At 39.0% G+C, this 13,203-nt stretch overlaps 2 protein-coding genes across 2 annotated transcripts in view; one reads left to right on the top strand and one right to left on the bottom strand.

Annotated features, from left to right (window-relative positions):
• Positions 1 to 123: 123 nt before the first annotated feature.
• Positions 124 to 9,201, bottom strand: LOC135081390 (protein FAM114A2-like). Its single transcript, XM_063976110.1, has 7 exons — positions 8,910 to 9,201; positions 7,747 to 7,938; positions 6,851 to 7,024; positions 5,455 to 5,665; positions 4,757 to 5,008; positions 1,202 to 1,327; positions 124 to 269 (listed from the first exon to the last, which is right to left on the bottom strand). The coding sequence occupies exons 1-7, from the start codon at positions 9,081 to 9,083 to the stop codon at positions 124 to 126; spliced, it is 1,275 nt and encodes a 424-aa protein (XP_063832180.1). The 5' UTR covers positions 9,084 to 9,201.
• A 2,710-nt stretch (positions 9,202 to 11,911) lies between these two features.
• LOC135081389 (protein kibra) overlaps positions 11,912 to 13,203 on the top strand; it is an 80,259-nt gene continuing 78,967 nt past the window's right edge. The window contains exon 1 of the mRNA XM_063976109.1: positions 11,912 to 12,441. Within this exon, the coding sequence (XP_063832179.1) occupies positions 12,314 to 12,441 (128 nt within the window). The 5' untranslated portion in view covers positions 11,912 to 12,313. The remainder of the gene's footprint in view (positions 12,442 to 13,203) is intronic.

Here is a 13,203-nt window from a genome sequence, read left to right as displayed (position 1 = left end):
CGGTGTTATCGTGTCATCGTGGGTCACGGTGTCATTCGGAATTATGTTGTTATAGTGAGTCATGGTATCATTGTGGGTCTTCCGTGTCATAATGGGTCATGGTGTCATTATAGGTCATAATACTCACTTAACTAGTGGTTGGAACTGCAGCTTCAGTCCCAAGTCCTGCGTGGCGGTTTGCAGGCGTTCGTGGAAGGCGTCTGGCTTGGACATGTCTTCTGATACTGGCTCCTCGTCATCATCATCCTCTTCTGGCATCTCGCATAGTTCTGTGAATTACAGAATTTAGATTTGGATGGGTAAGCATTAAGATAAGTAATCAAAACACTGCAGTGTCTTGTAATAGATGCTATTTTGCAAGAAACATGAACGCTGGCTTTGCGGGCAGAGCAGAAGCTATCTACAATACCTACAATAATTTTATAAAAAGGAAAGATTTGTTTGTTTGTACTTTTTCTTGGATAGGCTCCGAAACTACATTACCTATTTGAAATTTTCTTTCACCAATAGAATCCTACATTATTTCTAATGAACATAGGCGGTACGAATTTCGTCGGGGCAGCTAATATGAGATAAAATAAAAAAGGTCTGGCCAGCGTGGGGAGAAAAGGCAAAATCCAGTATTTGCCTCTGGTAAATTAGAGAGGGTCGTGCTTCAGGTAAGACTCAAAGACCTGTAAACGTTGGAGGCGCGCTGCGATAAGTCCATACACATTTGTCTAAAGGCTTCCACAGACCAAACGCGGGCCAGAAGCAGTGCGGGTCAGTTGCAGCGCGGCTGAAGCACACTGAAAGCAGCGCAGTTTCAAAGCAATTGCAACGCGGGCGGTTGTCAAAAATTTAAATATTCGAAATCCGCTTTCAACGCGCTGCTACCGCCCTGCGTCCGGTGTGTCATGCTAATATGGCCGCCATAGTAATACAACAGCGCGGGCCCGCGTTCGCGCCGCTTCTGTCCCGCACCCGCGCCGCCTCGTTTGTCGTTCGGCAGTTGCAGTGCGGCGCGGTTGGAGCGCGGGCCCGCGTTCAAATTTGGTGTGACACACTTCAAAGAGTTTCTTGTATTACAACTTGCGCGGGCCCGCATTCAAACTGCGCTGCTATTGCCTTGCGTTTGGTCTGCCCAAGGCTTAAAATAATCGATAAGATTCTATCACGCCGCGCATCCTAGCGTGGCTGATGACAAAGTCAAGCATCAAACCTGCGACTTGCTGCATGGTCTCCTTGATGTCCTGTCGCTTGGCGGGGTCCAGTCCGCGCATGCGCTCATCTATCCGCAGCGACACCTGGCGCGACAGCATCTCCAGGGCTTCCAGGTGTACGAGACCTAGAATATTAGAACAATGATTATAGTTTGAACGAAAATCTGAATAAAAGTACAGTCACGGAATAAAAAGGTTCGTCAGTTTTCAAATTGATTCCTTCAACGAATCGCGAGCACATTATTACCTTTTGAAACTATGTTACAGAATAATCTCGAGTTAGAGAAAATAATCTTTAACTGTTCGTCAGTAAAATTCAAAAATATTCAGATCAAAGTTGTTTGACGATTTATCTTGTCAAGAAGATTATTAAGATTGATAAACTAACGGCCGAATACTGAAACGCCATTTAAATATTTGACGGCTTCTCAAATAGTTAAGCAGCTCCTAAACTTACATTTCGCATACTCAAAACAATATCTGAGCAGTTCTCAATTTTTAAGCACCTCTCAAATTAAGTTGCATTCAAACGCCACTTAAATGAATTTTCGCATACTGAAACGCCATTCAACGCTAAGCATTACTCAAACAACTGTCAAATCGTCTTAAGCAGCTGTTAAATTTGAGAGTGCTTGCGCGGTATCTTAAATCCTATTCTTATACCTAAATCGACATAAATAGTGGTAAATAATGTGTGTCATCGTTATCATTTCTTTCGAGCCTCGAGGAAATACCTAGATCTAATCGCAGGAACGCAATAAGGCTGAACGCTATTGAAAAATATTATTATAATGACATGCAATTCCGAGCGAGGTTCCGCGTCTCTAAAGAAACGGTGTTGTTTCTGGATTCATAATTTGGAAGCTCTTTGAAACCCCTCACCAAACGCCATACAACCAGTGGACCAAATACTTATTATAACCCTACTGTTCTACGCAACGGGAAGTTATGAACGTGTACTAGGTGATATCTTCCACATCTAACAACCAACTGTGCATCGTATAGTGCACGAAGTAACAACCAAAATAGCTGCTATGAAACCGCAATACATAAACATGCCTATTTCTGAGGAATAAGGGGACATCGCTTATATATATGTAGCAGCATTTCCAAGAGTTGTTGATTTGTCAATTTGATGCTCTGTCAACAATGATTGTCAATTGTCAATTGTGGTTACGTTTCGGTCCACGATCGCCACTTAATAGATTTCAACAATAAAAAGTATCACCTTTAAAATTATTTTTTTAATTAAATAAAAATGCAAGCATTAATTTTTTTATATGACAAAACGAGATTTATATACAGTGTGTCCGGGCTTGTAGTGATCAAACTATAAGGGCGTAATCTATGGACAATTTTATCGATGAAAATACTTTAAATTTGGGGCTTGACCCATTTCTCGCAAAATTACGAGGATTTAAGTTTTTAATTTTTAGTTTTCACCTCTTCCTTCAAAAACAAGTGAAAGCGTGGGTAGCTTAACACTAATAAGCAAAAATTTTATATCATGCGATAGTCAATAAAATTATCTATTAGCAGAAGTAGAAAACAGATACAAGTTTCATACATTTTAAGGGAGTAAGAATTGATTTAATAAGAAAAAAACATGACTTTTTTCACTTCTTTTTCAGTTATTTTCCAACACAAGAAAAACCAGGTCGTTAAGATATGTTTTATTTGCATTGTATTATTAGTTTTTGAGCTATTCTACAAAACGAATGTAAATTTATTAGTCTACGTCTATTAGTTTCGACGTAATTGTTGAACAAAGATACCCCCTCCCAGCGGTTTCCATAGCGCACGCGACATGCGAAAATGCACTGCCTGAAAGAATCACACAACCTATTCCGATTACTATGGAAACCGCTGGGAAGGGGTATCTCTGTTCAACAATTATGTCGAAACTAATAGACGTAGACTAATAAATTTACATTCGTTTTGTAGAATAGCTCAAATACTAATAATACAATGCAAATAAAACATACCTTAACGACCTGGTTTTTCTTGTGTTGAAAAATAACTGAAAAAGAAGTGAAAAAAGTCATGTTTTTTTCTAATTAAATCAATTCTTACTCCCTTAAAATGTATGAAACTTGTATCTGTTTTCTACTTCTGCTAATAGATAATTTTATTGGCTATCGCATGATATAAAATTTTTGCTTATTAGTGTTAAGCTACCCACGCTTTCACTTGTTTTTGAAGGAAGAGGTGAAAACTAAAAATTAAAAACTTAAATCCTCGTAATTTTGCGAGAAATGGGTCAAGCCCCAAATTTGAAGTATTTTCATCGATAAAATTGTCCCTAGATTTGGCCCATAAAGTTTGATCACTACATGCCCGGACACACTGTATAATAGAAACTAAAAATAAACTGTTCTATGTTAAGTTGATTGAGTATATTTCCATAAAAGACAATACATAAACAAACGATGCTGCGTGTAATGGATAAAAAACGCAAAGTTATCATTTGTGTAAATGAAAACATACTTTTTTTGGTAAATGTTGCCATTATGTAAACATTTGAGAGCTGCTTAGCTGATCACGGCTTCAAATCCGTTGAGTGGCGTTTGAGAATACCATTTAAAATTGAAGGATACTTAAATTTAGGAGCCCGTCAGCTGAGTGAAAGATTTGAGTAGCGTTTCAGTATTCGGCCGTAAAACCTTCTTGTTGGTTCAACCTGCCATTATTATTTCTATTAAATAAAAAAAACTATTGACAATTTATTATTGGTCAATGTCATCATTGCATTGCACTGATGGGATTGAAAAATAAACAAGAAAAACCTTATTCGTTAGCAAACATCATATTTATTTAAATGTTAGCAGCACTGTTTCTTGCACGGTTATGTTGGCAGGTTTGACTCATAAAGTACCTAGTGCAAGCGAAAACCGACACTAAGGTGACGAACCTTTTCATTCCGCGACTGTACATTGAAATAGCCTACTAATGCACACAAAAAAAAATACAAGGACCAGCAGTAGTTATTGGATAGTTTCTATGTCTTTCCGAAGGGATGCGCGAAGCCACAACAAGGGCTCTCGCGGAAGACCAGCTTCTTTGATAAATGCTGAGCTTATTGAAGCAGTGGCCCACTATTTTCTATATTCGTTTTGTGTTGTTATTGTTTATAATTTGTGCTTACTGTGTGATCACAGTTACTTTACTGATGTAAAGTTTATTCTATTCTATTCAACTTGCGTATCATATTGCTTAATTTTTGAAATTCAAAAGCACTTGTATTTTAATAACTTAAATCAGTTTACAAGACAATATATTTTTTTTTAATTTTCTATACTGCTGTTTCCATGAAACAATAATCCAATCATCTGTCTGATTTCAATTCGTTTTTGATTACTAGTTGGCTACAATACAAATAAATGCAGATTTACTCTCAGCATTATCACAAACCTTTTAAGATTGAATATAGCTAATGTTTTGGCATTACGTTTTTTCTACATCTTATGAGTAAATATTTGTTGCCTAAACTTGACTAGATGGCGCTGTATAAAATTTCCCAGATATGAAAATTACCTTCACAAAAAACTACTAACCTTCAAAGTCATCAAACAGCCGCTCATAATGGACTTCCTTCGCCTCTCTCTTCTCCTCCCTCACTTTATCCTCCTCCTCCGCTTTAGCCTTGGCCTCTCTCAGGATCTGGGAGAGCACGGGCTTATCACCAGAGTCCAGACCAAGCATGGCTCTCTTCTTGGCTAACCCTGGGTCCCCATCTTGTAACACTTCCATTGTCTTCTTGCCGATCGTTTCTAAAGTGTCAAGACCTCCGGCTATTACTTTTGTACCTGAAATTGTAAAATTAACTCTGATACAAAAGTATCTATAGTTTGGTATCGTTTGTTTCAGCCAAATGACGTCCACTGCAGGACAAAGACCTCAATGACTTACACAATAACCGGTCCTGCGCTGCCTACATCTAAAAGTACACTCCCGTGACTCTTACTATGTCTTCTGACCCATGGTTTAAGGGCAGCCCTTACTATGTCTTCTGACCCATGGTTTAATGCATTCATTCCAATTATGTTCAAAAAGAAATCATTGATTTAAAACAGAAACTGACTTAGATTATGTGATCACAAAATTATTTGACTTTGCAGTCAAAAACAGGGGTCTATCAAGTATTATTAGAATTATAATACTTGATAGGAGCATGTTTAGACCTTATATTATTAAACCTAATTTTTCTCAAGAAAAAACTACCTACTTGTAATAAAAAATTTTGTACACTTACCTGTGGTTTCAACAAACTTGGTAACACCAGAGAAGAGACTGCCAAATGGGAATGCAGCTTCGCTCGATGCAGGCGTTTCAGCCTTCTCTTGGACTTCACCTGGTGTGGTTTGATCAGTTTTATTGGCCGCCTCAGCCTCTCTCATGTTCTTTCTAGCCAGTTCTTCAGGGTCTGGTGCACCGATGCCTGTTTCTAGGACTGTTGTTATTCCCTGGAACATTAGTATTTTTTTTTTATTTTAAAGTAAATTAAAACTGATAACTTCAATAAAATGACTTAGAGAGCTCACTGACGAGCGACATTATGTCGGCAACTGCTTGTGATCGTGGTAGGTGACTGTGAGCGACTGTAAGCGACTGTCGGCCACAGTCTTCGACTTACTCCTTTCACTGTCGTGACATGTTGACACTCTCTGACTGCACGTCTTCGGGAGTCGCGATACATTGGCGACTGTCGGCGACCATCGGCGGTATTCGGATGCGTCGGCGACGGTCGTCTAATTTGAATATCTATCGTCGGCGATCATCAGCGACATCATAAGCCGATAAACTGTCGTAAGTCTGTGAGCTCCCTTACTTTTAAAATTAGAGTACAGATAATGGTGGGTGATACCAGAGTAAATACAAATGAGTAGGTCATCTTCATAGAAACGCACCGAGCGTGGTTAGTATGTGAGCGCGCGCCAATACGTATGCGGCGCGCACGCACACACTGACAAAATTCGGGGCAACTCACCGCTAATCAACGCCACAGAAAAAGTAATAGTCAACGCTAAATTTTGTCAGTGTGTGCGTGCGCGCCGCATACGTATTGGCGCGCTCACATACAAACCGCGTTCGGGCGTTTCTATGAAGATGACCTACTCATTTGTATTTACTCTGGTGATACTAACAAGCATATCATGAAATGAAGTTATGAAACATAAACAATTATATTGATAATGAAAAATCTTGTAGCCATTTTCTGCTATTAAATAAGTGTTTAGCCACACACTTGGTGGGATATACTGAACAGGTGTCCTTTTTGGCACAGTCAAAAGGGGCCTATAATAGTATTGTTCAGGATTTCAAATAAGAGTCCTTTTTTACATAAGGATTAGTTTAATCTTCATATGCTGCGTTTACAATGGTAAAATGTAGAAAATATACGAGCTACGCGCTCGAGGATTCGATCTCAAGGTAAAGATGGCCGGACGACGGCGCTAGTGATGTTCTTTACTTCCTGTTTGGAGGCATTGGCGATAGTGACGTCCGGCGCGGGGTGAAAAAAGGTTGTAAGCGCACTGCGCGTACAAGTACCTATTATAATTTGTCTTGTTTCTGTTTTTTAAACATGAAACACTGTAATGTCACATAACTAGATTTGGTAAATATAAATGATCAAATACAATATTTACCTGTGAAACTTGATTAGTCAGCGTTGTGATACCAGCAGTGGCGGTACTGAGCAGCGAGTCTACACCCCAGCCCCAGCCCCAGCTGTTGCTCTTAGTGCTAGCCGATGCGAGCCTCTCGGTGACTTCCTTGATCTTGGCATCGGGTTCCTGCTGAACTGGTTTTGTTGGTTCGGTCTGAGGACAAGTTTGGTGATTGTTTGAGGATAGCAGTTAAGTACCTATTTTATTGTATACAGGTTGTGAAGTAAATTGTACAGTAAAATCTCGATTATCCGGACTTCGATTATCTGGATATCCCATTATCCAGACTCATTTTTCAGTTTCTAATTACCGATTCCGGGTCTGGACCCATAAAAACCGAAGGCGCAATGGTCAATAGCCAATGGTCTATAATTTAGATTTTTGGACTCTAAAATGATGTATTGAAAACCTTTTCTATTGTAAAAAGTTAATTATTGTTTGATTTTACTTTGAAATTGATTATCCGGATTTCCGATTATCCAGAACACCCCTGGTTTTAATTGATCCGGATAATCGTGATTCTACTGTATGTATACAAGGAAGTGTTAAGTCACCATTTGGGTATGGCATGGCTTTAGCCAGATGGAGTAAAATATTATAGAAAAGATTGTAAAACAATTTGAAGAAAACTAGATATAATTGCGGACAGATTGTAGGTAGAGTAATACATAGTTAAAAATCCAAATAGAAGTGTTAAAAATATTATTTTTTGTCATAATGTTGATTAATTAATTTACTTTACTTTTCTTTATTCAGAAAACCACATCTCTTTATAATATTAATAATAATACAAACAGGTAATTTTATAGTTCTTACAGCCAATAATGGATTAACATTTGTGATGTTTAAAACAGCTTAATAATTATTTTTATCACCTTTTTGTGTTCATTGCTGGTAAAATCATCCTGCCCCCAATCACCAAAGTCGTCCCAGCCTGTGTCCTGTGATTTTGTGCTTTCTTTAGCTTTAGGTTCATTTTCTTTTTTAGAAACAGCTGTTTTGCTAACATTATCGTCTAGTTCATTGTTATCTATGTCAAAATCATCCCAGCCGTCTTTTGTTTCTTCCTGAAAACAGATAAAGAATATTGTAAGAAAGAGAGATTTAGTTGTGCTTAATTGGACAACTGTTTTCCACCTATCTATACTTATAATAAATCTGTAGAGAGGTCAATTCTGTACATGAAATATACTTTCAAAATAACTATCAGGGGGTGATTAGTGATCGATACTGATGCCAAAAATGCAATCAGTAAAATTTTTGTCTGTCTGTCTGTCCGTCTGTATGTTCCTTATAGAAACAAAAACTACTCGACGGATTTTAACGAAACTTGGTACAATTATTCTTCATACTCCTGGGCAGGTTATAGTATACTTAGGAATTCCCACGGGAACGGGAATTCGTGGGAAAATCCCTTTGTATGAAAAATCTAAACCGCTTAAGCGAGACGCTTGAAATTTGACATGTAGGTCTTCTTAAATCTTAATAAACTTAAAGCTTAGTTACAACAAGGAATTCCCGAAATTCCCACGGGAACGGGAATTAGTGGGAAAATCGTTTTGTATGAAAAATATAAACCGCTTAAGTTAGATGCTTGAAATTTGGTTCACAGGAACGGGAATTCGCTGGAAAATCCTTTTGTATGAAAAATCTAAACCACTTATGTTAGACGCTTGAAATTTGGCATGCAGGTACCTTAGTAAACTTAAAGCTTAGTTACAACAGGATATTGCAAAATTCCCACGGGAACGGGAGTTAGCGGGAAAAAACATTTGAGTGAAAAAATCTAAACCGCGTAAGATAGATGAAGGGGGTAAAACGGGATCCACGCGTATGAAGTCGCGGGCGGCCGCTAGTTGAAGAATAATTGAGTTAAATCATGTAGTAAATGCCAAGTTACTTTAGCTTGTAATAGGAGGAAACAAACTAGTGATACTGTAGGACTGATTGACTCAAGTAAAGACAAACATACTGCAAGTAAATTATGTAAATATGGTGTAACCACACCAATGTTTAAAACATTTTTTATACCACTTACCTTAGGTTTCTCGACGATGCCACCTTTGCTCGACGTTTCCTTAGGCCCCAAGTCCGATTCTAATGCGTTGTCGCTATAATTTGATGAAGATAAACGTTTTTTTCTTTCCTTTCTTTCCATATGTGTCTGGCCTTCGTCAGCACTCTCAAAATCTTCGCTGTCACTCGATGGCATTCTAGTACTCTATCAGGATGGCTTACTTGCGAAATTTAAGGAATTTTGTAAGATTACAAATAATTTTACGACTTTTGTAAAACACGTATGTTGTGACAAGTCAGCTATCGCCAGCCAACGATCATGACAGCAAATGTCAAACTGACGTAGTTTACGGGGATCGTTCGAATCTATGTAAAATCTATCAAGATTCATTAAATTAAAATATTATTTACAGTATTTTCTAAGTAAATTAAAAATCTTGAGGGAATATTACTACTTACTGCATAGTTTTAACACTTTACATAGTCTATTATAAAAATCGAAAATAATAATGGGAATCTTAAGACATAACAAACTCTGCGCATGTGTTTGACTATCAAACGTTTTTTTACTGCTTTGAAACTGGACAACAAAAACAAAAGAAAAATTATGTTTTCTTGCAATTTTAAAATTAAAAACAATGTGTAATGGTTTTGTTTTATTGGCATTCTTTGTGATTTTGTTATTCCTAAACAAAAATTTAGTGTTATCGTGAAACTTTTATGGGGTAAGTAAGTTTTAGTATGAAATTTTGTAGGTAGGTAGATGGTAGGTAGGTACCTACCTACTTACCTAGTAATTTAAGTAGAATAATATTATTATTCAGTACCTAAGTTCTTATAAAAAAAATAAGTGTATGAGTAGGTAAGTCAGGTAATAGGATGTAGGTTAACTATAATTTTCATAGGTAAGTAGGTAGGTAGGTAAGTTTTAAAATGGCAAAAGTGCGTATACGTAAACAGGGAATTATTCCATTAATCGGCTGTATGCATTATAAATGTGGCAAAATGCTTGGCGAGGTTAGTGAAAAGGAGGGCCCCGACCCGACCGCGACCCGATCATGTAATGTTAGGGTGATATGCCGTAGTTTCGTCATTCTCAGAATTTATTAGGTCAGTCCAGAAAATTACGACTAAAAAGCTTTTCTGTATTCCAGTATGATTTCTTACGAATGGTCATTGGTCCCTCCTAGAATATCGGGTGGTTTCTGAATTGAATCCATAAACCGGGGTAGGTACCTATAGTCATACGTAGGTATTCCTACAGAATTTATCATCATCATCAGATTTCGGTCTCCACTGCAGGAACACAACTCTTTAATTTGGTCTATTCCACTTTGATCACCTGGCTGTGATCACCCAGGTGATCAAAGTGGACTTCAGGCGACAATTTGGTGTCCTTTGATCACCCATGGATAAGATGACCTGGGTGATCAAAGTGGAATTTAATTAACATTAATTAATCTGGAGTTCACTTTGATCACCCAGGTCATGTTATCCATGGGTGATCAAAGGACATTAAATTGTCGCTTGAAGTCCACTTTGATCACCTGGGTGATCAAAGCCAGGTGATCAAAGTGGAATAGACCTCTAATTTACCTACTTCCCACGCTGGCCAGACGGGTTGGGGAGATCCTGGCTACAGGTCTATTCTACTTAGTTCACCTAGACCAGGTGATTTTATCCATGGGTGATGAAAGGACACCAAAGTGTTGCCTCTCGCCTCGAGTCCACTTTGATCTGCACCTTGGTGATCAAATCTAGGTGATCAAATTGGAATAGACCTGGCTACACAGGAAATACAGGGAATAAGAGGAGGGAATAGTCCAGTAATACTTAGATTATTCGTATATTTTTAGCCTTAGCACTACTTAGCAGAGGCAAATCCCATATCATGACATTTAGTTGATGTGATGATTATTTCCCTTGTATTAATGAATCACCCAAATCAATGGAGTTTCGTGCTGTTTGATACATTTATGTTGCTGACAAATCCATCTGACGATCCTTTTTCCAAAGTCCTCTAGACAGCTTTGACGAGTTCGCGTCTAAAGTTGTTTACGCTCATTGTAGAGTCATACATAGGTCCATAAAATGCTTCAGTCTTCAAAATCCTCTAGATAATTCTTATTGAAAGCAATCGGTTTACTTTTGGAGTCATTTACATGTATGAAGTATTTGTTATTCTTGAGAAAATAGCGCTCTACCTTTTCTCTTATATTTTTTCGAATATCAATCAGTTTGTATCAGCAGTATTTCTACCCTATTCTATTGATCCTATTTTACAAAGTATGAAGGTAGTTAGTAGTACCATAGAACTGTTTAGATGTAATTTTTAAACAATATCGAAATCAAACTCCTTTCGTTTTTGAGAAAATGATCCGACAAAACCCCACAAAATCACAAACTCTAGTAGTACCATAGAACTGTTTAGATGTAATTTTTAAACAATATCGAAATCAAACTCCTTTCGTTTTTGAGAAAATGATCCGACAAAACCCCACAAAATCACAAACTCTACCTGTTAAAACGTTTACCCTTGTTTTTTCTCAATTCATTCAGTAATCCAGAAAGTAAGCAGGTAGATACGTACCTACGTAAAAGGCAAGCCAATAAAATATACGCAAGTAGGTACCTGTTGCTGTCAAACCATCTGTTCAGGGTCAAATCGTTTGGCTCTACAATAATATCAGAGGTGTAAAATACATTCTAACCAACACCTTGATAATTTCAAAAGTTATAAAATAACAAACATGTCTGCATCATTATTCTTTGCATTTGATTTATTAGCAATATTGGGTTACTAAGTAGCGAGTTCAATGAGATAAATGTACCTACTTACGTATCGCGGCGACGAACTATCTGTCTGCAATTTGTATGTACCTACGTCTGTACATACGCTGTGGAATGCGCTCTGTACACGTCTACGTATAGCTATGTACACGCCTGAATCGTAAATAGATTGAATGGGTAAGCATAACTACCTACTTTTTGCTCACATTGCCAGTTCGTTTCGCGCTTTCCGAGTTCGCATAGTTGAAGCATCAGTTAGTGATTCGGTTCTGGTGAACCACCGTCGTGTGTGCCCTCTGTGTATAATGTAAACATTAGCCTGAGGAATGCATTTAGACAGTAGGTGTTGGAACATTATCATGAGCTGTGATAACGTGGCGGCGAGTCGGCGCGGCTCAGTAAGCGACGAGGGGTCGCGTGGAGCGGTCGCGTGTAACTTCGCTGTCGGACAAGTGACGTACGAAAGCACTCTGTGTTCGCGCTCGCGTACGCGCCGCATTCCATCGTGGGGGCCCTTCGCCGCCATTGGCCGATCCCGCGTGACGTCACTCCTCGTAATGAGGTATTCAACATGGCCGTGTAGCTAGTTCGCGAGTGTGTTTCGTTATTCGTTTGAATGGATTTAATCAGTGAAATATGCCAAGGAGACGAAACGGTGAGATACCCTTGCCCGACGGATGGGATTACGCGAGGGACTTTGACGGAAAACTGTATTTCATCGATCACAACAGTAGAAAAACGACGTGGATCGACCCGCGAGACAGGTAAGTTTTCCAAAGAGAAGTGTTAACCCGTAAGAGCCCCATGTCAAAACTTTACATTCCAATGTGATTTCTGAAGTTTTCTGTTTGAATTTGCATGTGGTGGCGTCAGTGGTGAAAAGTGCAAACGTTATAATCCGCCCTGGTGAACTTGCGAGTGGTAAACATAGTTCTAAAATAGAATAAATCGTGAAAAACAAACTGTTCGCTGGTCGCGCCGCTGCTGCGCTCTGGCGGCAAACACGCGCAACTGTTTCGATTTCACACGACATTCCACAATTTAGTGACAACAAATGAGCTAAACACAAATTATGGTTATCATTTGTTATCCTTCGGAATGTGCATTGTGGCGTGGTTGTTGTTGAAGGGTTCGATTGATAGCTGAGCGTCGTCAGTGCGGGATAAATGGGGCCACGGAACTGGTTCATAGCAACGTTAGTGGCCGAACTGGCGCAGAAATAATTCGATGAAGCGTTTATGTGTTAAGCATGAGTGTGGCATGCCTAGATGGTGGTTTCGTAAGGTACACGCGTGTGTGTACGGAGCGATAGCTCGGGCGGTGGGAGATGGAATGCAACACATAGGCGAGTCGCGCGGTGTGAATGACAGGCCATAGAATGTGGCCGGCCTGAGCCCGCGGCGATGGTCGCGCCTTTCTAAAGCGGCACAACGCCCCTCCCCTAACCCCGCAAGCTCCCCCTTCACCAACCACCGAGCTACAGGTGCCGTAAGACATCCCTATTAAATACCGATCATGTCTCTAGC

Source organism: Ostrinia nubilalis, chromosome 19 (assembly GCF_963855985.1).
Source record: "Ostrinia nubilalis chromosome 19, ilOstNubi1.1, whole genome shotgun sequence".
Lineage (NCBI taxonomy): Eukaryota > Metazoa > Arthropoda > Insecta > Lepidoptera > Crambidae > Ostrinia > Ostrinia nubilalis.
This window is presented reverse-complemented; position numbering and strand designations above follow the sequence as displayed.

Coding starts and splice junctions, on each gene's coding strand:
- LOC135081390 (XM_063976110.1), bottom strand. CDS start 9,083: ATGCCATCGAGTGACAGCGAAGATTTTGAGAGTGCTGACGAAGGCCAG. Junction 1,328..4,756: donor GCTGTTTGATGACTTTGAAG/GTTAGTAGTTTT, acceptor CTAATATTCTAG/GTCTCGTACACCTGGAAGCC. Junction 270..1,201: donor GACCATGCAGCAAGTCGCAG/GTTTGATGCTTG, acceptor TGTAATTCACAG/AACTATGCGAGATGCCAGAA.